The sequence below is a fragment of the Ursus americanus genome, chromosome 16 (assembly GCF_024610735.1).
Source record: "Ursus americanus isolate L20-20 chromosome 16, mUrsAme1.1.p, whole genome shotgun sequence".
NCBI classification, from domain to species: domain Eukaryota; kingdom Metazoa; phylum Chordata; class Mammalia; order Carnivora; family Ursidae; genus Ursus; species Ursus americanus.
Window position 1 is genome coordinate 50,930,575 of NC_142142.1, and position 25,091 is coordinate 50,955,665.

Below are 25,091 nucleotides of genomic sequence, written 5' to 3' on the forward strand. Positions count from 1 at the left end.
CGGCACCGCGGAGGAACCGCGGACTCCGCGGTAGCCCCCTAACATACAAGTGGACCCTCCCGGGGACGCGGGGAGGAAGAGAGAGGCGACGGCGAGAAGGAAGGAGACCCGGCGGAGGGAGGAGCCCCTCTGGGAAGGTCCCAGGGAGAGTCGGGGCCATGGCGATCAGAGAGAGAAGAGGAACGACGTGCTTTTAAAAGGTCGCAACCGAGACGCCCTTTCGAGAGGACGCCATGAAGGGCAAGATGGTCCCTCCGGGCAGGGCCCCCGTTGAGGACGCCCCGACAACTCGGGGCGGTGGGGCCAGGCGAGCGGAGCCCACCACGCCCGCACGCTCCTCTCCCGGCCGAGGATGCCCGGAGCCGATGGCCCCCTAGCGCCGGTTGCTCCGGGCAGCTCGTCCGGGCCGTGGCCCCGCCGCTGATTGGCTGCGCCGCCGGGCGGAAGTGATGCTACTGTCACTGGCTCCCCGGGCTCCCGGGAAGCCGCGAGTTTCCGCAGGGAGGCGGCGGCAGCAGCTGCGGCCGGGCCGGTGAGTTGAGAACTCGGTGGGGGCGGGGCAGGGGAAATCCGAGTGGCTCAGAGCCTGGGGGCGCCGGCCTCTGAGAATCAGGGGGCCGCACGGAGGGTGCCCTCAGCCCCGGCGTGGGGGAGCCCCGGGAGACGGGGCACCCGGGTCATGGATCCCAGAGTAGTAGGGGTCCCTTTGACGGGAGGGACACAATGCACGGTACAGTCAAGGCCCGGGAGAGGGAAATCAATGAAACTGACGCGGGACGCAACCTGGTTTCTAGGAGCCGGGCGTAGAGGCTGGGAGGAGGACGGTCTCTTGGGACAGTCTCCTTCCAGGACTCAGGGCTGCCCATATTCTTTCTTTTCTTCCTTGGCACCTAAGAGCTGTAAAGATACGCAAAGCAGTTGGGTGAGGTTCTGATCTGCTTTCAGGGAGTATTTAGGGTTCCTTTCCCAGAAACCTGGAATGGGAGTGGGAGACGGTCCTGCTCTGCCAGAGGGAGAGGAGGAAGTGGTGGTCAGGTTTCTCTTCTCTTCCGGAAATGTATGGGATCTAGGGGACCTGAAGGGGCCTGCCTGGGGGGGGGGGCATTATCTGGCTGTCTCGCAAGATTTTGTTTTACTTAGTAAGGTCTGGGAAAGGCATCTGAATATGTTGGGACAGTGGAGGTTGCTGGGGGGGGTTGGAATTTGAGAGGGAATGTGCCGGGGAACCTAAGGAGATGTGGAATGCAATTTTTTGGAGGGAAAAGTTGGGTGGCCTAAGTTCTCTTCTTCCTTTCCAAAGAGACTTTAGTAAAACACCTATTTTTCTGTCACATTTTGAGTTGGATCCCTTTGGGTGTGTGTGGGTACAAAGCCCTGCCTCAGGGTGATATCAGCACAGAGCAGAGGACTCTAAAGGAGCCCAGTCGCCAATAGGTACACACAGGTTCTGCTGCCCCCTCACCTCTCTCTGGCCCCACAGTTGCCCACCAGTTCTAAATGTGGCCCTTCTGAAATTAAACCGTGGGTGGCAGTCCCAGATTTGGAGCCCAAGCCCTCACTTGCAGGCCACCCAGCCGAGCTCGTGCCTAAAGAGAGCCAAGTTTAGTGCTACCTTGCAACTCTCCAATCATTTCTTCCTTCCTGCTTGCCCACTTGCTTTTTGGGCCTGTTCAGTTTCGTTTTCACCATTTCCTCTGTTTCCTACCTACTCTTACTTCCCCTGGCATCTGTCAGAGATAAAGAAATCAGGAAATTAGCTACCACTTTGACTTCTAGGAAATAGTACTCTCTGCTTCTCTAGGAGGGTGTCTGGGCAACAATTCAAGCCCTCTTCTGGGCGTCTGGGGAACAAAGAAAAGAGGGTGGCATGATGGTTAGGAGAAGAAGTAGGGTTTCTGTGCCAGTGTACAACCCACTTGAGATCCCTGCAAATGACACTTGATCATTGGCCACTTCCCTTGGTCACAGGTCATGGCTAGCATCTGCTGGCTCCACTGGGTTTGGGATGACACCATTTCTTCTTTTCTTGGGGCCCACAGGTCTGCAGTCTGTGCTCAGAGCCGACACCCCGCAGTGAAAGTGATGCCTTTTCTCCATTTGCACAAAATGAGCGTGAGGTGGTTAGCCAGACCAGGAGCTCAGCCTCACACAGAGTCCAGGTAGGACTGGGGCGCCCTTGTGGGGAGTCGGCCCCAAGGACACCTGGACTGAGATGTCAGCTGGGGGGAAGATTTATATCCCCTCAAAATAAGGGAGGAAGTTCTCTTCTAAAGAATGGTCATGATTCTGCCAGTAAGCTACGGGAGCGGTACGACTTTTGAGCCCTTTCCGGAACAACAGTGGCAAAGAGCAGCGTGGTGCCTGTTAGCGGTTGGACACCCTGCCTGATTATCTGGTGAGGTGGTGAGGTATCCACTGGAGTTAGTACCGGCCCACACCCCACCAGGGGGCTTATCCCTGTTGCTCAGGAATAAATATGAATAAAAAGAGAGGATCAGGTGTTTAAAAATGTAAATGGAGTGGATTGGGAGTTTTTGGGTGTCATACATGGATGGCTTGGTCTCCCTGCACATTCCCGGCAGGGGTCTCTGATGTCCTTTCTCTTTGTCTGCAGCCTACTGCTCTGATGCCGAAGGGGAGGCGGAAAGTGCCACACTCAGATGCCCTCCTGGGCCTGCCCGCCTGCCTCTGGCTGGAGTTAGCCGGGCTCTTCTTGCTGGTTCCCTGGGTCATGGGCCTGGAAGGGACAGATGGGCCCCGAACCCAGGGTCCAGGGGGGCTAAGCTGGGCCGTGCACCTGAACAGCCTGGAAGGCGAGGGGCCGGAAGAGACTCTGGAGCACCAGGCAGATGCCTTGGCCCGGGCAGCGGGACTGCTGAACGCCGGGCGCATCGGGGAGCTCCAGGGATACTTCCTCCTCGTCCAGCCGGCCGGGCAGCAGCAGGAACAGCAGGTGGAGGCCGTCCGGCGCCAGGCGGAGACTGTGTTAGCCAGGCACGAAGCTGTGCGCTGGCACTCGGAGCAGAGGCTGCTCAAGCGGGCCAAGCGCAGCGTCCACTTCAATGACCCCAAGTACCCGCAGCAGTGGCACCTGGTGAGCCCGGCCCTGCCGTCTTCAGCTCTCAGGCAGCTCTGTTCTCTAGAGGGCTTGTGACCGTATTACTGTCCTGCGGCCCCCATCCTTTGAATGGGGAGACATTTCTCTTGTCTTTGGTGGCGTGTCTTCCCTTCGGGCTCCACCTGCGCTCGCTTCTGGAGAGCCAGTGGACTGCAGATGTTAGGGTGTGGGTGCTGGGGTGAGGCTGCCTGGGCTCAGATCCAGCTCCGCCCCTTACGTGGAGATTGTAACAGTATGTACCTGCTGGAGTTCTGGTTAGGACAAGTGAATTAATATGTGTGTGCCTGACTCTTGGTAAACACTTGGTACCACATTATGTTATGTCATGTTCATAGGATATACATAATATGGCCTAATAATTGTATCCTCCAACCCTTGTCCTTGCCACCATTTCACTTTTATCACCGGTGAATGATGCCTTCCTGGAGAGCGAGGTTGCGGCCAAAGCCCTCCTTCGTCCCTCTGTCCCCGCCTAGACCTGTAGGTCTATAGCCACTCTGTGGCTCTTTGATGGCTAAGAGGAGAGGGAAAAGGGACTGCTAGTTCTGACTTGTCTGTCTGTGAGCTATGTCATGTGTCACTGGGCTCCCAAGGCTCCGGAAAGAGCTCCTGACCCTGTGTCTCCTACAGAATAACCGGCGGAGCCCCGGCAGGGACATCAATGTGACTGGTGTGTGGGAACGCAATGTCACGGGGCGAGGGGTGACCGTGGTGGTGGTGGATGACGGAGTGGAGCACACCATCCAGGACATCGCACCCAACTACGTGAGTGGCCCTGGAACGCCCCCTCCAACTCTTGCATCTTACCGGCTTCTTGATACTGCCTCAGTCTGGCCTCCCTTCTTAGAGGTCCCTGGGCCATGCTAAGGGCCTGGGAGATGAGGTGGTGTTCTTCATCCTCCGTATACCCCCAGCCAGCATTCTAGACTGGCACTTAAGAGTCTCCTATGTCCATGGAGACTCCCCTCCCATCACCCAGCTCTCCAGCTCCCAGACCTTCTGATGGTTGCTGTCTGCGCTCCCTCCTTTCAGGAGAGCTGAGCAGCCCTGGCCCCCACTGGAGCTTGTTCTAGGGCTCCTTCTCCCAGTCTTTGTCCATCAAGGCAGAACATGAAGGGTCTGAATGGGGAAGCCCTCCCAGACTCCTCTTAAGCGCTTGGAACCTACAGACTGAACAAGGACAGGACTCCAGGTGGCACTTCCTGGTTCCGGTTGCTGCTCCCTGTCCTGGGGAGTAAGGAGTGGCCTCTGGAGGCAACTTCCCTCTCCCCACAAGTTCTGAGCACCCTCCTCTTTTAAAGCCTGGTCTTTAGGTAGCTCTAAATCTCTTTTATCCTGGGCTTCCCAAGCCATGGAGCCATCTCTTGGACCCATTTCTATAATGCACAAGAGAGGTTTGCTGAGACCAGTGGCACTTCTCAGTTTTGCCCCATGTGTTCTGTTCTCATGTCTACAGCCTGAGAGAGAGATGGGCGTGTCGCGCTGGCTGGGAGCCCCAAAGTCCTAGGTTCCCCCAGGTCTCCTCTCCCCCTGAGCTCCAGAACCTAACCTGTTAAAACCTGTGAGTGACCACATGTCACTTACCCGGCAATGTTTCAGAGCCCTGAGGGCAGCTATGACCTCAACTCCAACGACCCTGACCCTATGCCACACCCGGACGTGGAGAACGGCAACCACCATGGCACGAGGTGTGCAGGAGAGATTGCCGCAGTGCCCAACAACAGCTTCTGTGCAGTCGGAGTGGCCTACGGGAGCCGCATAGCAGGTACCCTCCGCTCTATCCTCGGTGGGCTTCTCCTGTGGTGACGGTCTTCACTCCCTGCCTGCCCCTCCCCCGAGTGCTGAACCGTGTTGATCCCACTCTTAACATGCACAGCATAGAGCAGAGGGTAAGCTTATACTAGGTGTCTGTAGGACATATCAGTGCATTGATTTTTGTCAGTGCAGTGGTGTTTCAAGCATGTCATTAGCCGCAAACCCTATTATATAAAACAGATAAAAGTGGGAGTGGTCTTAATGTGGGACAGAGGCCTCGAGCCCCGACCGCTCAGTCACTTCCCCCCCTTTTTCTGATTATGGTTATGTCCCATCAAATGACCCAACTCACTGTAACAATAACTCCTTTTCCTTATCTAGGTTATACTTATATTTTTGTAATTTCCCAAATACCCTTTTACCTGCCTTTCTTCCTTGACCCCCTATGTCCATGGAGACTCCCCTCCCATCACCCAGCTCTCCAGCTCCCAGACCTTCTGATGGTTGCTGTCTGCGCTCCCTCCTTTCAGGAGAGCTGAGCAGCCCTGGCCCCCACTGGAGCTTGTTCTAGGGCTCCTCCCAGTCTTTGTCCATCAAGGCAGAACATGAAGGGTCTGAATGGGGAAGCCCTCCCAGACTCCTCTTAAGCGCTTGGAACCTACAGACTGAATGGATTGGCTGTATTCCTCTTACTCTCCAGCAGAGGGCAGTAGCCCTCTCCATAAATGAGCTACAGAGTGAGCCAGAAACTTCAGGGCCCAAGTCCCTTCTGAAAGCTCCATTTGTCCCTGTGTAGTCACCAGGATATGACCCACCCCATTTTAGAGGGTGAAATTAGGCATCCATGGAGCAGTAATGGTAATGAGTACCATTTATTGGACACCTTCTGTGTATCAAGCCCAGGACCAGGCTCTACATGGTTAAGGATGCAAATAAGGGAACCTTGGCTACTGCATTCTAGCCCAGGCCTCTTTCCACCAGCCCACATGATCCTTAAAATCCAAGGTCTAGCGTTTTGTTAAAAAAAATTCTGGTACATACACATGGTATAAACACTCAAAGGTACCAGAGTGCTCAGAGGAAAAGGTAAGTCTCCACGTATGGCTCGCCACCACTCAGCTCCCCATCGGGGGGACCCGCGTGGTCGAGGAGCTGATGGGGCCTTCACTGCCTAGGTATCCGGGTCCTGGACGGGCCCCTCACGGACAGCATGGAGGCTATAGCGTTCAACAAGCACTACCAGATCAACGACATCTACAGCTGCAGGTACGGCAGAGCCAGGACACACAGCCTCCGACAGCAGAGCAGCACATGCGCCGGGGGTCCTCTCCTGGCTTCGACCCGGAGGTCCGTCACTGTCCTCTCTCCGGACCCCCAGCCGCTGGGTTCTCGGTCGCAAGCCCCACATCACCCCAAGCATCAGGTTCCCATATGAGGAGTGTGCCAGTCTGCACCGTGTTTACCTGTTCCATGAGCTTGGAAGGGCTGCCCTCCCACCACAGCCGAGCCGCATGCCCAGCACCAGTTCCCGCCACCCTGCATGTGAACACACCTGCAGCTTCGGGTTCTGGCGAGGGCTGGGGAGTGGGCGGGGTCTGAGTCCCTGAAAAAGGAGAAACTGAGTTTGGGCTGCCCTTGTAGCACCAATGGCACCGGGTCTTCCCCCAGCCAGCACCCCCCTTACGTGCATGACATCATCCACAGGAGACACTCCTCTTAGAGAAGGAGTGGAGAGCTCCTCAGACCCAGGAACTTAGATGTAGTCCTTCCTTTGTGGGTGCTGTGCCATCAAGCCTTGTCTGAGATCCCTAGATCAGGAGATGGCTGGCCCCCTGTCCCTCTCTACCAGTATGTATTGTCTCCTGCTCCCTAGGACCTGAGAAAGGATTTTTAGGGGCAGGTGAAAGTAGTCCTAGATTGGGAAAGTTTCTAAGGATAAAAAAAGAGCCTTGTCACGTCCTTCCGTTTTCCACTTTGGAGTGAGGGCCGGGTCTTTGAACCCCGTGTCTTTTAATCATGGGGGTCCTGAACTAGAACACTTTGGAGGACAGGAAGAGCCTAGGAAGGAGGGTGGTCAGTTGGGCCTGGGAGGCCTGGCTGGGTCGCCACAGTGGGGCTCTGGCTCTTCCCTCTGGGTGTTTCTCAACAGCTGGGGACCAGATGATGATGGGAAGACAGTGGATGGCCCCCATCAGCTTGGAAAGGTAACTGAACTGCATGTAGTTTCCGAGACCCAGGACACCCTCTTCATTCAGGTCCTAGAACTACTGCAAGTTGCTCCCTTTCCCACCCTACCCCCATTGGTGGTGCCAGACTCATGGCATCCAGCCTTACCGCCTCCTTTTGGGCTAGTCCTCCTAACCTGGAGGCGGGGGAGCGTGGGGGACACCAGTTCTTAGAGAAGTGGTGATTTTGTGCCCCCATCACCAGCCCCACCCGATCTGATAAGCAGCGTACTCGTGTCAAACAGTTGCTCAACTAACGGCTTCCTCCCCTTCATGTATCGATCTTTAAATTTCTCTCCCTGTTGCCCCAGTGCCTTTGGGCTTTTTCTCCTTTTCTTTCTAGAAGGGGAGGAGGCGATTGGTATGGAGGGTAGAGGTCTTTCTGTGCGTTCCTCAGTTGACCCAGGACCTTTCTGCTCCTCAGGCTGCCTTGCAACATGGGGTGATTGCTGGCCGCCGGGGCTTTGGGAGCATCTTCGTGGTGGCCAGTGGCAACGGGGGCCAGCACAACGACAACTGCAACTATGACGGCTACGCCAACTCCATCTACACCGTCACCATAGGTAGCGGCCTGGCGACTGTGTGTGCGTGAGTGCGTGCGTGCCCCTCGGCGGTGAGGGGACTCTATTTTGCTGTATGTGGGACTCAGTGGTGAGTGGGTTGTGTGTTTTAGGGTGTGTATCCCTCAGAGGTAGAGGGGTTCTATATTTTGGTGTATGTGTGTCCCTCGGTGGTGGGGGGGGTATGTATTTTGGGGCGCTCTGGCTTCTGTGGTGTCTGTTATGAGCACGATCTTCTCTTCAGGGTCATATAGTTAAGGAGGGACTAGCCCTGCTTCAGACACTCTCAGGACTTCCTTAGATGTCACCATACCGTGGGAACACTTTCAGCCCCATCACCTGGTTAGGCCTGTGCTGCAGCCTCTCTTCCCATGGGCCGCTGGCCTCCTGTTTGAAGCCTTCCCTGACCCCCACTAGCCTGAATCAAATGCCTTGTACCTGTGCCCCCTGACGTAGTGTCTGCTGCCCCACTTGTGTTTATTTACTTACCCTACTTCCTCCCTGACTTTTGGCTCCTTGAGATCAAGACTGTGGCCTTTTCCGTGTGGCCCTGATGCCTCTCACAGTGTGGGACCTGCAGTAGATCATTAATAAGTGAATAAACATGGAGGAAGATGAATGTGTGAACAGACGAGTACCTGTCGAGTGGAACGCCCCCAGTTTTACGTGGGAGCCTACTGAAAGAATGGTATTAGGGCCCAGATCCCCTCTGCCATTTGAGGTTGCCTGTTCAGGTGAGGAGTGCGTGTACTCTGAGGCACTTGGGCCACAGAGATCCTTTTTTAAACTCAGGACAGCCTCCCAGATGATAACTCTGATGTCATCAGGCCCCTAGCTCTCATGTCCCCTACTCTGTCCCCAGGTGCAGTGGATGAGGAGGGACGGATGCCATTCTATGCCGAGGAGTGTGCCTCCATGCTGGCGGTCACCTTCAGTGGTGGGGACAAGATGCTCCGGAGCATCGTGAGTGCCTCCTGGGCCCTGCACCCCCTGCCCCTGCCCCACGAGACATCACTCAGGCGGCACCGCCATGTTTCTCTGGGTCCCCGCTTCCCCGCCTCGCCCCTCCACTTCCTCTTCCCTAGCACATCTGGATCTCAAAGGGTATGCCGCTGTTGGGAAATCAGAGCCGAGGACCCTAAATAAACCTGTACATGGTTTTTACCTTCAACATTTTAACTTGCAAACATATATTTTGTTATAGGCGCTAGTATGCATCACATTCATTAAATAACTCTTTTGAAATGTCTTCCTTTGGTAGAATTTGGGCTTCGGCTAATTCCTGTGGGCTTAGGAAAAAATCTTCATTCCATTGCTCTTCGGCCCTTACGTAAATACTGTGAGTTCTGGTCACGTTCCCCATCGGGAGTAAAGCTAGTGGTTGTCTTCATGGGATGGGCGGGAAAAGAAGTCTGGGAAATGCGTCTGTCAGCCCAAGAAATAGTTCTTTCCTTGGACCTAGAATTGGAGCCGTAGCCAACAAGGGATCGGAGCAGAGGAGTGGAGCTTCTCACGCTGGGGAACCTTTTGAAGAATTCAGGCTCTGATGGCCACACCCGGCTGGCCTAGCTCCCTCCCAGCAGGTTTAGGCCAGGTCTCCAGACTGGAACCCCAGAGCTCCCTGCCTGTCCTTGCTGACCCGAAGAGAGTGATATGGGGCTAGGACCTCCAGGGAAGAGCTGGGCTGGAGCCTGGGGGTGTCCTATTTCTCCAGTGGCCTAGGGACAGATGTCTCTCTGGGGCCATTGCGAATCAGGCAACTTTGTCCTCCTGCTGGGTCACGTTCATTCTCCAAAACTGAAATTCTGTTTTGCCAATAAGTGACTTCTGGCCAACATGGGGTTCCGAGGCCCTGTGCCAGTGGCCCTCAGCCTCCTGCCCCCACCCAGGAGAAGGAAAAAGGGAGTAGGCTAAAAGAAACACGTCAGAGAGGCTTTGCCCAGCAGGAAGGGGGGGGGGTTGCCCTCTGAACCCCAGGCCAGTCTGGGTGAGGAGGAAGAGCAGGAGCAAACTATGCTCTTCGTGCCCTGGCAGAAACTGGGGAGCCCACTCACCAAGAAGGCCTCCCTGGCATGGTTGTGACTCTTGCTCGGCAGTGCCTGGCTGTTCTCCTAACTCCCCTCCCCCTCCTACCCCCGCCCCCATCTTCTACCTTCCATCTGAACTGTAATTGGTCCAGAAATGAACAGAGTTTGTTTAGCCAAGCTCCCAACTTTTGGATGTCTTTGCCTTGGAAACCCCCTGTTGCCAGTTTCTATTCAGTGGCCAGCTCCGTGGGGCCGCGGTCTTGCTGAGGGCAGGGCGTGGAACATGCGCCGTCCCCTCGCTGGGCACCTGGGGCACTCCCCAGGGCTCCTGCCGCCATCAGCCTGTTCACGGCCCTCACAGCTACACACGAGACTGTCCCCATGACGCTGTTTCCTTAACAGGAAAAAACCCAGTCTGCTCCCGGCACAGACCGGCCTTCCCAGTCTCGTTGAGACTACAACTTGGAGGGTTTTTCCTTTTTCTTCCGGGAGTGTGCGGCGTCCGAGTGAAAATTACATCTCCTGGCAGCTGCTGTAACAGCTGGGAGGGAAGCAGTGAGTACAGTGGAGGAAGGGCAGTTCTTGGCAGAAGTTAGCACCCCGGTATCTGACCCAGAGAGAAGCCTGGAAGAAAAAAATTCTCTAGTCTTAACATTGGCACCATGTCCTAGATCCGAAGTGCCACATCGTGGAGCAGATTGAGGCAAACCCATTGTGGCTCCAGGGTTGATCAGAGCATGAAAAAAAGACTTGATGCCATCTCCTGCGGTGAGGTAACTCTCCCGCCCCCGCGCCCCCAGAACCGCAGGTGGAGAAGGGGGCTCATGGGAAGCACACTGAGGCGCCAGGCCCGGAGCGGTGAGGCAGATTGGGCCAGGGCGGGCAGGCCGTGTGGACGCGAAGCCCACGCTGAGCTCCTGGGGTGGGCGAGGACGCAGTTCCCTCTCCCTGGGAACACACTCCCTTTATTCGCACTGATGTCGCTCCAGCCCCTGTCGCCGAGCTGCCAAGTTGGATTTTCTTGAATGGTGCCGTCACTGTTGTCCCAGCGCCAGCTGGGGCCCAGGAGCTCCCCCGCCACTGCCTCTGTCTAGCATGGTTGTGGGGCTTGGAGGGTCGGGGTGGGGAGTTTGGGAAGCCGTTATAAGAGGAGCAGGAATCCGGAAAAGTGTCCTGTGCACCTGAGGCGTCTCCCACAGCTCCATCTCCTTTCTGCCCAAAACAAGACCCTCCCAAGTAGCTCTTTAGTCTTTAATTCATCTTTTCTCAGTTCTCCAGAGCTCGTCCTGCGGGGGGGCGAGGGGGGCTTGAAGGATTAAGGATCTCCTTTGTCCTGACCTGTAGTGGGCCTCCCCCCGGTGAAAGATTCAGCTCTCGCAAAGGAAAGGCCCACCTGAGAGGCGTATTCGGAGCGCCCGTCGCCCACCCCTCTCTGCACAGCCCTGAACTGCGTGTCTAACCCCGCCCCTCCCCCATCCGCTTCCCAGGTGACCACCGACTGGGACCTTCAGAAGGGCACAGGCTGCACCGAGGGCCACACGGGGACATCGGCCGCAGCCCCTCTGGCGGCGGGCATGATAGCCCTGATGCTGCAGGTGCGGCCGTGCCTCACGTGGCGTGACGTGCAGCACATCATCGTCTTCACGGCCACCCAGGTGAGACCCTAGCAGCCGTCCCCGGACGTGAGGGAGCAGGAGGCTTCGGACTCACCCGGAAGTGAGGTGCCGGGTGCTTTTCAGAGTGGCCCAGGTATAGAACTGGTGCGGGCACCCCGTCACGATCACGGGCCTCAGCTCACTCGTGCCTGTTCTGCCTGAGCCGTTTCACCCGCGGAGGGGTGCTCTGGGCTCTGGACTCCAGGCCTGCGACTCCTGGCTCCTTCTCCAGAAGCAAGCCACAGGGGTGGTGACATCATGGGGCTTTGACCTTTTGTCCCAGCTCTCCTTGGGAACCCATTCCTAGTGGCCTTAGTGGGAGAGTCTGGCCCGGGTCAGCCAGCAGGGCCAGCAAGGAAGCCAGAGTTACTTGTTGACCTTCTAGTCGACCCTTGAACAACATGGGTCTGAATGCATGGATCCACTGGACATGTATTTTCTTTTCCTTATAATTTTCTTAATAACATTTTCTTTTCTCCGGCTGACTTTACTGTAAGAATACAATATCTAATAGATAGAACATACAAAATGTGTCTTTATCAACTCTTTCCGTTCTCAGAAAAGCTTCCGGTCAGCAGGAGGCTGTTAGTAGTGAAGTTGTGGGGAGTTAAAAGTTATACATGGATTTTCCACTGTGGGAGGAGGGGGGTTAATGCCCCCAACCCTTGACTTGTCCAAGGGTCAAGGGTACTTTGGAAATCCGAGAGACTAAGCAGGACCTCTGTTCTCTCAGTATGAGGATCGCCGTGCAGACTGGGTCACCAACGAGGCCGGCTTCAGCCACAGCCACCAGCATGGATTCGGCCTGCTCAATGCCTGGAGACTCGTTAATGCAGCCAAGGTGAACAGGTGTTGGCAGGGCAGGGACCCCTGCGTGGAGTGACCGAGGGAGGGGGCCAAATGCCTTAAACCTTGCCTGGCACGTTGTAGGTACTTAATAAATGTTCTTCATTTACCCTCATGCCAGCTGATACCCATTTTTCAACCGAAGAAGCAGGCTCAACGTTTTCATTGAAGTTTCCGAACTATTGGTAGAGAGTGTAGCTTGGGGCTTCCAGGGGGCTCTGGTTCTCCTCTTCCACTCTGGATGCAGCCACTCGCTCTGGTTCTGTGTTTCGGTGCCGTAGGGGGCACTCCCGGGTGTCAGCAGGAGCCTCGGGAGTGAAAAGAGGTGATGAGGAGAGGAAAGATAAGAAGAGCTGGGCCCTAAAGATTGAGTGGATGAGAGTGTGCCGTCATCTTGTTCATTCATCACCACCCCTTTCCTTTAATAGATCTGGACCTCTGTCCCTTACTTAGCTTCCTATGTCAGCCCTGTGTTAAAAGAGAACAAGGCTATCCCGCTGTCCCCCCACTCACTGGAGGTCCTGTGGAATGGTAAGTAGTCAGCAGAAAGGGGGTTAATCTCGGGCCTGAGGTTTGGGGCGGGTGCCGGGGAAATCAAACTCATCGTCCCTGCCCGTCCCTGCCCGATTCTGCCCCCTTCCTTTAGGAGCTGAGCTCCAGCCAGACCTGTGGAGTTTTCTTTGACCATTTTAGGACATGTTGCTGCTTCTGACTTGGCTGGCCCCCTGGCTGCTTAAATAAGACCTTTCTCCTGAGTTACTAGTAGTGGAAGGAGCTGCCGAGCAACTGGTTAGAACGGCGGGGGGGGGGGGGGGGGGAGTGGCACTGGGACTTGAGCAGACGAGGCAGGCCTTGAAAGATGCTGCTTTGACTTCCATGCCAGGAACTTCCAGGCAATCCTCTTCAGCCCAGTGGCCTTTGGATAAAGTAAATGAATCTCTTCCTTTGACTCTCCAGCTTGTGTGATACAGAAGTTGGGTGGGGTGTTTGGGGGCGGGACAGGAGGATGCGGACGTCTCCCTGGGGTGCAGTTGTTTGTCCTCTGCCCCCGCCTCCGTCACAGCCAGGGTCAGAGATGGGGTTTGTGTCCAGCACCGAGGTTGAACCCCTTCCCAGAGAAGAGGGAAGCTGGATGGGGATGCCTGTGCCTCTGTCAGCAGATTCCCCCGAGTTCCCGTGTGAGAGTTTCCCTACTCCCAGCTCCAAGGGGGATTTTTTTTCCCCCTTGAAGAATTTTGCCAGGCAGAGTTACTCACTACTTTTTGTGAAGATTGAAGCATGCCATGTTTTGGGCCCAAGTTAGAACTCCGTCCTCGCTTACCCCAATTTGATCCTAGAAAGTGATCAAACCAGAGCAAGAACAAGAGGCGGAATGGCCAAAGAAGGGAGCCCAGAAGGGAAGGGCAGGGGCAGCTTCCCTCGGGTGGAGGTTTCCCTGAGAAGGGTTCCGTTGTCTCTCCCTAACCATGTCCGGCACTTGCCCAGCTTCCCTCTGCGTGGAAGAAAATCCACGGGCCTGGTTCATCGCGTTTTCCGTAAAAGGAATGCTATCTTGGAAAGGGCATCGGCCAAGGCAGAGAAGTGCAGGAACATTCCCAGGAATGCAGTTCAGTTGGAACCTCCAGGCTTTGCACTGATGGGTCTTGGAGATAGTGTGTCTTTTAACTGGGACCTCTCACACAAGACTCCCCCACTGTCCTTTAAGTAACAAAGTAATGCATAGTCGCACTTGTCAAATGGGAGTTGACTTAGAAGAGTTTTGGAGGCCTTTCCAGCCTCGTCCTCTTCTGCTTCCCACTCACCAGGGGACATCATTGCCCCAGCATGTGTGACACACCTCCCCGGCAACCGCTTGTTTGTCACTAGGAAGCACAGAAGGAAGGACACATTGTCCTGGGCCGAGGAAGTGGGAAATGGGGTAGTGGGAAGAGAGGATGAAGCAAAGGGAGGTGTAGACCCAGGGTTTTGCTAGTGTGGAGGACAGCCGGCAGGACAGCGTGATTTTCTGAGGTCAGCAAAGGTGTCTTCCCCTCTGTTGTGACTCCATTTACCCCCGAGCAGACAGGACAGAAAGTACAAGCTTGGGGGCATGCTTGGAGGTTGAAGGGGGTCTAGTTAATATAGATTAGAACAACTCAGTCCTAGATGGTCCAGAAACATGCCCCCGTGGCCAAGCTTCGGTCTTTTCCTCCGAGACCTGGGTGAATCGGTGTCTGAGGGCTCCAGGTGAACTTTGTATAAGGTGGAGGGAGCTGCACGCCGCTGAGAGAAGAGCAGAGGTGCAGCACTGCTGAGACTCCAGAGCAGTGGTGTCCACGGCACTTGCCACAGCGATGGAAGTGGTCTCTGTCTGTGCTGCTCAATTCAGAGGCCACTGGCTGTGTGAGGCTATTCAACACTTAAAATGTGGCCAGTGTGAGTGAGGAGCCAAGTTTTAATTGTATTATATTTAAATTTAAATAACCTCCCATGGCCAGTGGCTGCCGTTCTGGGCAGTGCAGTGCTGGCGCCAGACAGAGGATGTGGGGCACACGGGATCGGGGCCGCTGGTTCCTTTAGATCTGACTCTGGGTCTGAAATCTCTACCAGAGGGTAGGAGGGACAATGGGGTTTGCGAGGAGTGTCTAAAACACAAGAGAATCTGCGTGTGTTCAGGAAATTTCCTGAAACCTCTTGCACTTACCCTTTTATCCTGTGTGCAGCCTGAGTGTAACTGGCTAAGCCTCTGCCTAGGCAGGAATCATTCCTGTTCCTTCTCTGTGCCTTCCCTGTCCCCCCGGCCTCTCCTCCTCCGCTCACCCTTCCTGCTGCCTTCACACTTCCTCCACTCACCTACTGAGAAACATAAGACAGTCCCTGCCGGCCTTCAACCTGGAACCCCTCAAAGTGAATAAACTAAAGCCACTGCTCGCTTTATGACCCCCTCTCTCTAGCACTGAAGACCCGGTTCATGCTCACAGTGCCCCCTTTCCTGGTCAGGCCCAGAGGCGAGTTCAGAGTTCATCCTTCTTGACCTTTCTCCCGCTCTGACCCTCTTCATGGGGCCCCGGCAGCGGCCTCCGCCTGTGCAGCCTCCACGACCCTTCGGCTCCAGGGCCCTCTCCTAGCTTCTCCGCTGGGGTCCTCGTATCGTTTGTTCGTTCGGTCACCACTCCCAGACCGTGAATGCCTCTTCAGACTCCTCTGCGGTTCTCTCTCCTCCCGGGGGTCTCTCCTCTGCCGTGCAGCAGTTTTCATGACTTCAGCTACCACCTCTCCACAGATGATTCTTAGCTCGAAGTCCCTCTGATCCCTTACCAGTGGGAGGGATAGAGATTATCATAGTTTTCCATAAGATCACGAGCGAAGGAAGCCCCGGGATCTTCTGGCCAAGGGGTGAGAGCTGAAAAAGACCCCGACTTACCAAAGGCCAAATAAGAATCAGACGATCATCAACTGTGACTTGAGTGCTTTTTACGAGCCAAGCACTGTTCTGAGTATTCCCTCATTTAATGGTAACGTGCTTGGTTCTAGCGTCCCCGTGTGCGCGGCCCCCAAGCCCCTCTGTCCGCACCAACCAGAAGGGCATGTGGCATGGCTGCGCACACATCCTCACACAGACGGGCTCTCGAGGGGCTCTTTTTGGATTCCATGCTATTCCATAATGTTCTGGAACATGGCATTGACTCTCTGTGAGACCCTTGTCTGCCACGTTAACGCTCCCCTCCAAGCATGCCACCAGTATCTCCCTGCAGCTTTCCGTCCCTACATCACCGTGCGCTGTTGGGTATCCCACCAGCACATGGCATATTACATAGGCGACGTTCCAGATTTCACTGTCACCCTTCAAAAGCCAGCTTGCTTTCCAGGTTTCTCCCATTTTCCATCAGAGCCATTGCCATTCCCTAGACTGCCACCTTGAAGCTCTGCAGTCGTCAGCCACTCCGTCTCCCTTGCTTCTCCCCAGGTCTTCCCCTGTCCGTTCCCCTGCTGTGGAGGCTTTCACGTATTTCTGTGGAATATCTCTCAATTGATTCCCTCATTCATTCTGCAAACTCAACACCCATCTCCTTCCAGGCACTGTGTCAAGTTCTGGAGATCCAGAGATAAGATAGGATCCCTGCCCTCAGGAGCTCACAGTCTGGTAGGGGGAAGGCAGCCCTGTCTGCGGCGGAGATGACATGGGTGTTGGAGAGAGCCGCCTGCCACCCAGGGAGACAGGAGGGCACTCGGAGAAGCCAGTGACTGACCTGAGCGGGGGGGAAGGGGTGAGGAGAGGGACATCCAGACAGCAGGGACCACATGTGAAGAGTTGACAGAGTTTCAGGGAGCCTCGAGTCACGTGGTATGGCTGGGGCAGGGGTGTGAGGGGCAGGGCCAGATAGACCCGGGTGTGCCTTGGTAAGGAGTTTGGACCTGACCTGGAAGTCTGTGTGTAGGGAGCCTTCAAGATAAGTTGTCACCCATTGCTGGTCGGGGAGGGTGAAGGAGAGCGGCCCCTTGTCTTTTAGAGCTACAGACTCATGTCTGCTGAGAAGCTAGCAGGGTGTCTGGGGATGCTGTCACATGACTCCGGGAAGGGGAAGAAGCGGGGACCATTGATGAAACAAGATTGACCATATATTGATAATTATTGGAGTTATGTGTTGAGAACATCTGTTCTATTTTTTATATATGCCTGGAATTTTCTATAGTAAGAATATATATATATATTTTTTTACATGCATTTATATTTTTTAACATATAAAAAGATTTCCAAGTTTTTAAGCTTGCAACTGTCTAGTCAGTATTGTCATCAAATGAGGTGAAGAACCCAGGCCAAAGAACAGATCTGGGCAAGGGCTGAGGCTGGGAATTTGTCACGGCTGTGTTTGAGGCTGCTCGGGGCAATATCTAAAGGTTATGGCCAGAAGGTGGTTGACAAAATAAGTTCAAAGGTCTAGACTGGCAGCCATGATTTGGGAGTTACCAGCGTAAAAGGAGAAGAAAAGGTCTGGGGAAGAATGAGGCCCCCAGGGTTGGTGGGCAGACAAAGGATAAAAAAGGACCTGGGACACGGACCACATTAAAGGTGTGGGCCAAGGAAAGATGCTTCTGGAGGAAAACAGGAGGGATGAGATGGGCCGGTGGGGGGTAGGAGGAAGTCAGGAGGAGGTATCGTGGGAATTGGGGGCTGTCTCCATGAGAGAGGGCAAGGAGACAAGGATGGAAGGGATGGCCCTGGGTTTGCCGCACAGGCCCCTGGTGCCCTCGAGAACCGTTTCCGGGTACTCAAACAGGGGCAAAATCTCCATCGCACCTGGTTGAATAATTCATGGAGGCAGGAGATTTCTGGTTAAAGATGGCAAATTGTTATGTTCTCTTATTTCTTCTTTCTTCCCAAACCTCACCAAAATAAGAATGAAGGAATAAAAGTGGCGTAAGCACAAGGCCAAAGAGAATGGGAGAGAGGCCTCAGCAAATGAGAGATTTCATCACATGTTTGGAAGATGCAAAATGAATGGAGAAATGAGCAGGGCTGAGAAAACCGCATGCCAAATGCCTGCGAGGGTGATACTAAGAAATAAGCCCTCATGCCACAGAGTCCCGACAGGCTCAGGACCTAGAGGTCCCATTTGCTCCAGGAGACAGAGATGAGGTATGAGGTGGAAAATAGGGATCGGTGGAAAGGTAGATTCCGGGGCACGTTCTCCCATCCTTGGCAGCCAGGTGATGTACATTCCTTATGCCGGCAGGAGTTGGGAAGTTTATTCTCCAGAGACAGGGAGTGTACTGCGAGGGGGGACCCTCCCCTCCACGCTAGCTGCCCAGATCCCAGGGCCCTGGCAGCCAGGAGATCAGAGGCTCCTCTCTGGAGCAACGGAAGGACCCCTCATTGAAAGACTTGGAGACACGGATATGGAGGGCTCCTCCACGAACCAGTCAGGTGCCAGGCCAACCGACTTCAGGGAAGCCTACCAGTACAAAACTCCACCCACGCTTAGAGCTTCCAACTGGCTTTTCAGGCTAGTAGGGATCACGGGCCATTTGGAAAAACAGCAACAACAACAACCCTCCAAATCTTGAGGATGTTTGTTTTCCGTCGCTAAAACTCAGCCAAACTGATTATCCTATGGGAAGGTAGAAGAAGGATACTTTCAGACATTGTCTGAAACTGCTGGGAGAGGCAGCGATTCCAGAAGGAAGGATAAACCAAGGGAAGGAGAGGATGGGGGAGAGAGAAAGGGAGTGCAGACAGAGAGGGGACAGAAGCCCAACCCAGCAGCAGGGTAACGGACAGGACTGGGAGACAGGGAGCCAGAGATGGGGTCTCTGGGGGAAGATGGCACTGAGGGGGCTTCGGACTGTTTGTTCATTTGAAGAAATAGCATTCAGAGAGGTTATGTGGTTCTTCTGTGCAGTTTGGAAAGAATGAGTGATGGGGTACGTGAGCTGAAGTAAACCAAAAAACAGGGCAATTATTAACTCTAGAGGGGACATCGGCAAATTGTTCAGAAAATGAAATGTAATCATTATGTACTACTTGGCTAAATTCCATATTCCATAAGGTCATAGTAAGGAAACAAAATATTAACCTAACTAAAAATGGTGATGTAATTATTTTGAGAGGATGGAGGGGAGGGCAGGGTAGGAAGAAGGTCTGTGTGTGGTATTAAATCCTCATCTGCTGTAATTAGAATTCGATAAATAATGTCTAGAACTGATGAACCGTGAAATAGTCACACATGCCTGGTATTTGGAAACATGAAGATAGATCCCAGAAGAAAACAACTAAAAGCAGTAAGAAGTGTTTGCTTCCGGGGAGTGGCTCACGAAGATGGTGAGGAATGGGGTAGGAAATTGTCCTCTTACTTTTAAAACCATGTATACCGTCTTGACAGGAAAAATGTTAAGAATGATTGGGAGGGTGAGAAGTAGAGACGGTGAACGTAGACATCTTTTCCAAGAAGTTTACCGGTAAAGGAAAAGACATAATACCCGATACTTACATGGTCTTAATACTCAGTACTGTTCTAAGTACTTTATGTGTATGAACTAATATAATCTTCCTATCAACCCTATGAAGTAGGTACTGTTACTATCCAAGTTTTCCAGATAAGGAAATGAATCCGATTCTCAGAGCTAGGACAGGGCTGAGCCGGGCTTTGAACCCAGGCCGGATGGCTCCAGAGCGCATGTCCTTCACACTGGTGGGCAGAAGGACGTGTGAAGAGTTGAGAAAGGGTTTATTTGTTTTTGTTTTTCATCTGTAGTAGGAAAGACATAAGCAAGAAGATTCAGCCAAGAAGATGGCTAATGGGGCTGGTCCGATGTTGGACTCTTGCCAGCCAGTTGCTGTGAAAGGAAAAGAAAGCAAAGGAGCTTGAGAGAGTAAACAAGAGGGTGTTGGAGAGCCGAGCTGCGGGATCTTAGCCGTTAGGAAAGAGGAGCTGGATGGCGTGCAAGGAAAGGAAGGAAGGGATCAAGAAGGGAGTGAGGAAAGTGGAGAGACGTGATGTCCTTGTTTTCAGAGAAGGTGGGACATTGGCTTTGACGACTGGCCAGCTGGAATGAAAGACCCTTCACACGTGCACACGTCTATACCCAGAGAGGTCGAGATCGGTATTTCCCAACATGTTATCAAGAAGTGTGGCAGCTTCTTTGTTTTCATTTTTGCTCAACTACTCTTCTGATTGGTCGTCAATTAATTTGCATTGTTTATCTGATGAAACCCACAATGAGAGTTTCTAAACCCTTCAGAAGTGAGGCCCCGGGGCGTGGTCATGGAAGTGGGTGCTGATTTGTGCTGGACGAGGAGGTAAACAGTATGAGGTCACGATGTGGGACAGCCGTCCTCTGAGCGCCATGTGGTAGTGGATGACTTGGGCCGGTGCTCTGAGCAGGAGGCCAGCGGGCACGGGGTCTGGGAAGGACAGAAGGTGGTGTCACAGACTCAGAGCCTTGCCTTTCCTCTTCCTTCTTCCCTCATAGCTGTTCATGCTCTCCCTGGAAAGTGGAGGTGCTGGTCTCCGCCTTGCCTATTGGAACGGATCAGTGGAAGAAGTGCTTTAGAAAGAATTGTTTCTCCTTGCCACCTAATTTTCTAATATTCCCCAACTGAGTCTTCCACTTCAGCCATTTGTGTTTTTCTTAGTTTGTTTTGAAGTAACTAGATTCACAGGCAGCTGCAAAGCAGTGCTCAGGGGAGTTTCATGCGCCCTTCTCCCCACGTGAGTGTCTGAAACAATTCCAGTCCAGTATCAAAACCAGTAAAAGGACATTGCTATGGTCCGTAAAGATATTCAGATCTCACTGGTCAGACTCGCAGTCTGATTTATACGAGAGTATGTGTGTTGGGGTGGGGGCGGGGCTCCCTGCAGGTTTACCACACGTGTAGCCTCGTGTAGCCTCCACTACAACCAAGATCCAGACTGCCCCAGCCTCACTAGACTCCACTGTGTCACCCCTTTGTGGCCGCGCCCACGCCCTCTGCCCCATCCCTCATGCCTGGCAAGCACTCACCTGGCGTCCGTCTCCATGCTTGTGTCATTCATGAGTATTACACAATGGAAGTCACGCTCTGTAGCCTTGTGAGATGGACTTTTTTTTCATTCAGCATCATTTCCTCCAAGTATATTCACTTGAATAGTTTTTTAGAAATTTGTACTGCCTTCCATAGGAAACTTGTTCATTCCCCCCCCCCCATCTTTGGGCCGTCTCCCCTCCGGGAACATTCCTCTGCCTACCAGCACTCTCTACCGCCCCATGTTCACCTCCTTCTGCGGAGGCTCGCCCTGTCCTGTGCCTCGAGCCTCTCTGTTCTAGCCTCAGTTACATACTCCTCGCGCCGTCTCGTCCTCCACTTGCAGGTAGAAGGCAGAGATCATGTCCAACTTACCTTTCTATCCCCAGCATCTAGTGCAGTGCCTGAAATGTAGGAGGTACTCTGTAAATTCTTTTTGGATGAATGAATGGTTGAAGCTGCTTTGTTTGGTTCTTACATTGTGTCTTGAATATGTGATCTTCCCAACGAGACTCTAAGCCAGATTGTCAGCCCCATGAAAGCAGCCGCAACATTCCATTTACTCAGCTGCGCTGGGTCCCAGTTAGGGCTGCGTTAGGTGTTTGAATGTGATTCAATGAGTGTGCGCCTTTGCATGTGTTGGGATGAAGTGAGGGCGTAAGTGTTGTGGGGGCTGGTTTCCCAGCTGCCCAGCCTGACTTCCCACAGTCAGCAGGATGGACCTGGAGATGTCGGGGCTGAAGACGCTGGAGCACGTGGCAGTGACAGTCTCCATCACTCATCCACGACGCGGCAGCTTGGAACTGAAACTGTTTTGCCCCAGTGGCATGATGTCCCTTATCGGCGCCCCCCGCAGCATGGACTCGTACGTATGCCCACCCGCACCTTCTGAGCTGTTTTTGGCAACAAGGGTCTTTGCAAGGAAAAGATACAGGGAAAGCAGATGCTGGCACTGTCTGAGCTGTCTCGGCACTGGCTGACCATGGCAGCGGGAAGCCCTTTCTTACCTGGCTCGCAGAAGTCGCTTACAGTGTGCTGAACACCGCACTTGACAAACACTTCCTCTAATCCTTACAAGAACAATGCAGAGGAGACTACCCTCCTTCTACAAATGAGGAAACAAGTCTCAGAGCTGGGAAGTGCCTGAGGAAGTAACAGGAAGCCTAGCTCTTCCGAGCTCCCCAGCCTGTGCTCTCTCCACATTGGCTTTTCCTACTAGCACATGCTGACCCAAGTCCCTCATTTCATGGGAGCCCCGGGGAAAGGACAGCACTTGAGGACCCCTCATGGCACGCTCCCCAGTAGCTGTAGGTCAGGCCACGACCGCCATGTTTTTATGGCCACTACAGCGAGGAAATCGTGTTTGTGGGCAGAGGGTCAGTCCCCTGCCCCACACCTTCCAGGTGTTCTACTCTTTTCTTCCCCCAGAGATCCCAATGGCTTCAATGATTGGACCTTCTCCACTGTGCGGTGCTGGGGGGAAAGAGCGAAGGGGACTTACAGACTTGTGATCAGGGATGTAGGTAAGCCTGCCTGCCCTTCCGTCTGGTCCCTCCGGAGCTGAGCCCCCGCAGAAACCGTCCCATGGAAAAGACATAGGGTTGCCATTGGACCCACAGGGTAGATGCCAAGAAGTACACCCCATTTAAAATATGGGCACTGAAATCTAAAGTTGTTCGTTGATACTACCTCTCATATTCCTTGGAGAAGTGACTGATCCATTTTTCCTCAGGATAGCAACAAAAATTCCTTGTTGAAACCACATTTCAAGTCCTTTCACATATAACCATCCTTCGACCAGCCCTGGTAGGCAGGTAAGGGCAGGACTAATTTTCACCATTTTTTGTTTTTGTTTTTTGTTTTGTTTTGTTTTTAAAACTGAGGCCCACCCAGAGGTCTGAAGTGACTGGTGCAAGGTCACACAATATTCCAGTGAGGAGACTGGAAACCAAACCCAACTCTCCTGGCTTCCAGCCAAGTTAGGTGTTCACTAGCCTGGTGGTTTTCAAACCTTTAATTTAGTAGAAGGACATTTTTTTTTTCCGAAGCAAAATCCCAGCTGAAACCCTAAAATATGAAAGAGAGAGAGGTAGGACGTCTTTGCTTCAGAGTCACACCTTTTAGCCTCCCCCTCTCCATCCCGGAGGGCCCCCCATGAGGCCCATCTGCAGAACCCCACGGCAGACTGTGAGGCCGAGTCCCCTGGGGGCGGGGCGGGCAGGGCCTCTGCTCTTTGCACGGCCAGCACAGGGCAGGGCTCACGGACTGCCCCCTGGCTGCTCTAGGAGATGAGATGGTCCAGGCCGGCACCCTGCAGCAATGGCAGCTGACCCTGTATGGCTCTGTGTGGAGTCCAGTGGACATCAGGGACAGGCAAAGGTAGGTGCCAGATGCAGGTGCCCGGGGGAGGCAGCTCCTGGGGCCGGAAGAGGCCCCGTAGGGAGCTCCCCCTCCCCGGGAACCCACAGTTCACCTGCCCCTTCTTGCTTCGGGGCCTCTTCCCTCTCCAGCTGTGAGGTGGGGGAACTGGTGAAGGCAAGGGGGTCCCAAGTTCAGGAGGACATCCTCATCTCTTTTCTTCTCCTCAGACTGTTAGAAAGTGCCATGAGTGGAAAATACCTGCATGATGGCTTCACTCTGCCCTGCCCCCCCGGGCTGAAAATCCCCGAGGAAGACGGTTACACCATCACCCCTAACACCCTCAAGGTGGGTGGGCGGGCAGGAGTGTCGTGGGGGATTTAGTCCTGGCCGGGGGACTCCAGGTGACTTGAGAAGTGAGGGTTTGGGAGGAGCTGGCTGGGTCCCCGCTCGACTAGCTAGCTCTAAGAGGCAAGGGCTCCTTGGGTGGGGGCGAGTGCGTTGGGGTGGGAGAGGCAGTCCTTGGAAGGTGACAGACTTTGAGCTCATTGTTCTGGGTTGAGAAAAGCCACAGGCTTTGGGAAACCATCCCTAACTTGGGTGCTTGACTTTTCCAGACTCTGGTGCTGGTAGGCAGTTTTACCATCTTCTGGACTGTTTACTACATGCTGGAAATATACCTGAGCCAGAGGAATGTGGCCTCTCACCGAGTTTGTAGGAGTGGACCCTGCCACTGGCCCCAACGAAGCCAAAAAGCTAGGGAGGAGGGGACAGAACTAGAATCCGTGCCACTTTGCAACAGCAAGGATCCGGATGGAGTGGAGACAGAAAGTGAGGGCCCTCCCACCACGTCTGATCTCCTTGCCCCAGACCTGCTGGATCGAGGGGACTGGGGACTGTCCCAGGACAGGAGTACCCTGAACTGCCCTCATCATCACCTAGCCCCAGACCTGTTGCAGGGGAAAGAGGAGCAGATTTGCTGACCCAAGGCCCAACAGAGTCGACATGAGACAGGCTCTTCCTTTCCAATGCCGGGAAAGCTTGGAAGGCTGCTCCCGAGTCCCGGGAGCTCTGGGGAGAAGGCAGCCCTGATGCTACTAACATCAGGGGTTCACAGGCCGAAAGAGCACCCTCTGCGCTCAGGGAAGGCGAGGGCCTTCTTAAGGTGCAATGACAGAGGAATCGTGCTGGAGAACAGTGTGGCCACAGCCACTGGGTCTTCCTCCGACTGAATAGGAGCTTCTGGTGAGAAGGGCCTGGACAAGGGCTTGGCCCCCCCCCATTGGGCAGGCCTGCCTCCTCTCCTCGTTTCTCCCGGGCGAGCTGGTGATGTGGGTCATAGGGACCCTCACCCATGCATGGGTGGGGCGGGGCCTGCTAAGGCCCGAAGAGCCTCTCCGCAGAAACGTCACTGGGGTCCCTCGGGAAGAGGGCTCAAGGTGAAGGCTGGGAAGAGCCCGTGGATATATGCCTGTCCTTTTAATGACCCAGAACCTAGAAACAGCAGTTTTTTCCTCTCCCTCCCTCCCCTTCCTGCCTCCGCCTGGAACCCAGGACCTACTGGTATGGCAGTTAGCCCTCAGCCCAGCACACTGGCCCTGAAGCAGCTGCCTCCATGAGCCCTGATTAGAAGCCAACCTTGAACACACCCCTGACTCCTTCACCATCGCCCCCCCGACCCTCCATCCTGAAGGATCGGTACGATGCACCTGGCAAAGCCGCGCATGGGTGCAGATGGGTGCGGCTCTCCAGGGCCTGCGCGGCTTCATTTGCTGGGTCTGCAGCAGGACTACGACAGGGGTCAGCCACTGCCACTCCAGCCCTGTGACCGCCCTGTCTTCCTCTGCAAAGCGCTCAGGGAAATGGCCTTACCCACTGGAGGCCAGCCGTCTGCCTGACTGGCTATGACTCCTCCCGGCCTTGGCCTCCTCCCCTCTTCTGAGCTAGTTGGTTGATCTAAATTTTTTTTTTTTTAATGCTTAAGATTTGGGTTTCTCTTTTCACAGCAACGTTTGGTTGAATGTTTTTCTGCACAGCTTTTCCAAAATAAAAACCTTCCACACAA

At 54.1% G+C, this 25,091-nt stretch overlaps 1 protein-coding gene across 3 annotated transcripts; it reads left to right on the top strand.

Annotated features, from left to right (window-relative positions):
- Positions 1 to 6: 6 nt before the first annotated feature.
- Positions 7 to 25,091, top strand: PCSK7 (proprotein convertase subtilisin/kexin type 7). 3 transcript variants are annotated; one of them, XM_045797846.2, is made up of 17 exons: positions 7 to 532; positions 2,040 to 2,159; positions 2,615 to 3,094; positions 3,749 to 3,883; positions 4,718 to 4,883; positions 6,049 to 6,220; positions 7,023 to 7,077; positions 7,523 to 7,661; positions 8,521 to 8,621; positions 11,173 to 11,340; positions 12,074 to 12,181; positions 12,615 to 12,717; positions 21,377 to 21,533; positions 22,097 to 22,191; positions 22,954 to 23,047; positions 23,257 to 23,374; positions 23,644 to 25,091. In XM_045797846.2, exons 3-17 carry the CDS (start codon positions 2,627 to 2,629, stop codon positions 24,007 to 24,009), a joined length of 2,445 nt encoding a protein of 814 aa, XP_045653802.2. In that variant the 5' UTR covers positions 7 to 532; positions 2,040 to 2,159; positions 2,615 to 2,626; the 3' UTR covers positions 24,010 to 25,091. The 3 variants fall into 3 exon arrangements, with proteins under 3 accessions (XP_045653802.2, XP_045653804.2, XP_045653803.2); XM_045797848.2 differs by having other exon boundaries at positions 6,049 to 6,139; XM_045797847.2 differs by lacking the exons at positions 7 to 532; positions 2,040 to 2,159 and adding an exon at positions 2,173 to 2,395.

What these genes read in the sequence shown, in the direction of transcription:
- PCSK7 (XM_045797846.2), top strand. Translation starts at nt 2,627, where the DNA reads ATGCCGAAGGGGAGGCGGAAAGTGCCACACTCAGATGCCCTCCTGGGC. An exon ending in TCGTCTTCACGGCCACCCAG is followed by an intron (nt 11,341 to 12,073) that starts GTGAGACCCTAG and finishes CTGTTCTCTCAG; the next exon opens with TATGAGGATCGCCGTGCAGA. An exon ending in GACTCGTTAATGCAGCCAAG is followed by an intron (nt 12,182 to 12,614) that starts GTGAACAGGTGT and finishes TTCCTTTAATAG; the next exon opens with ATCTGGACCTCTGTCCCTTA.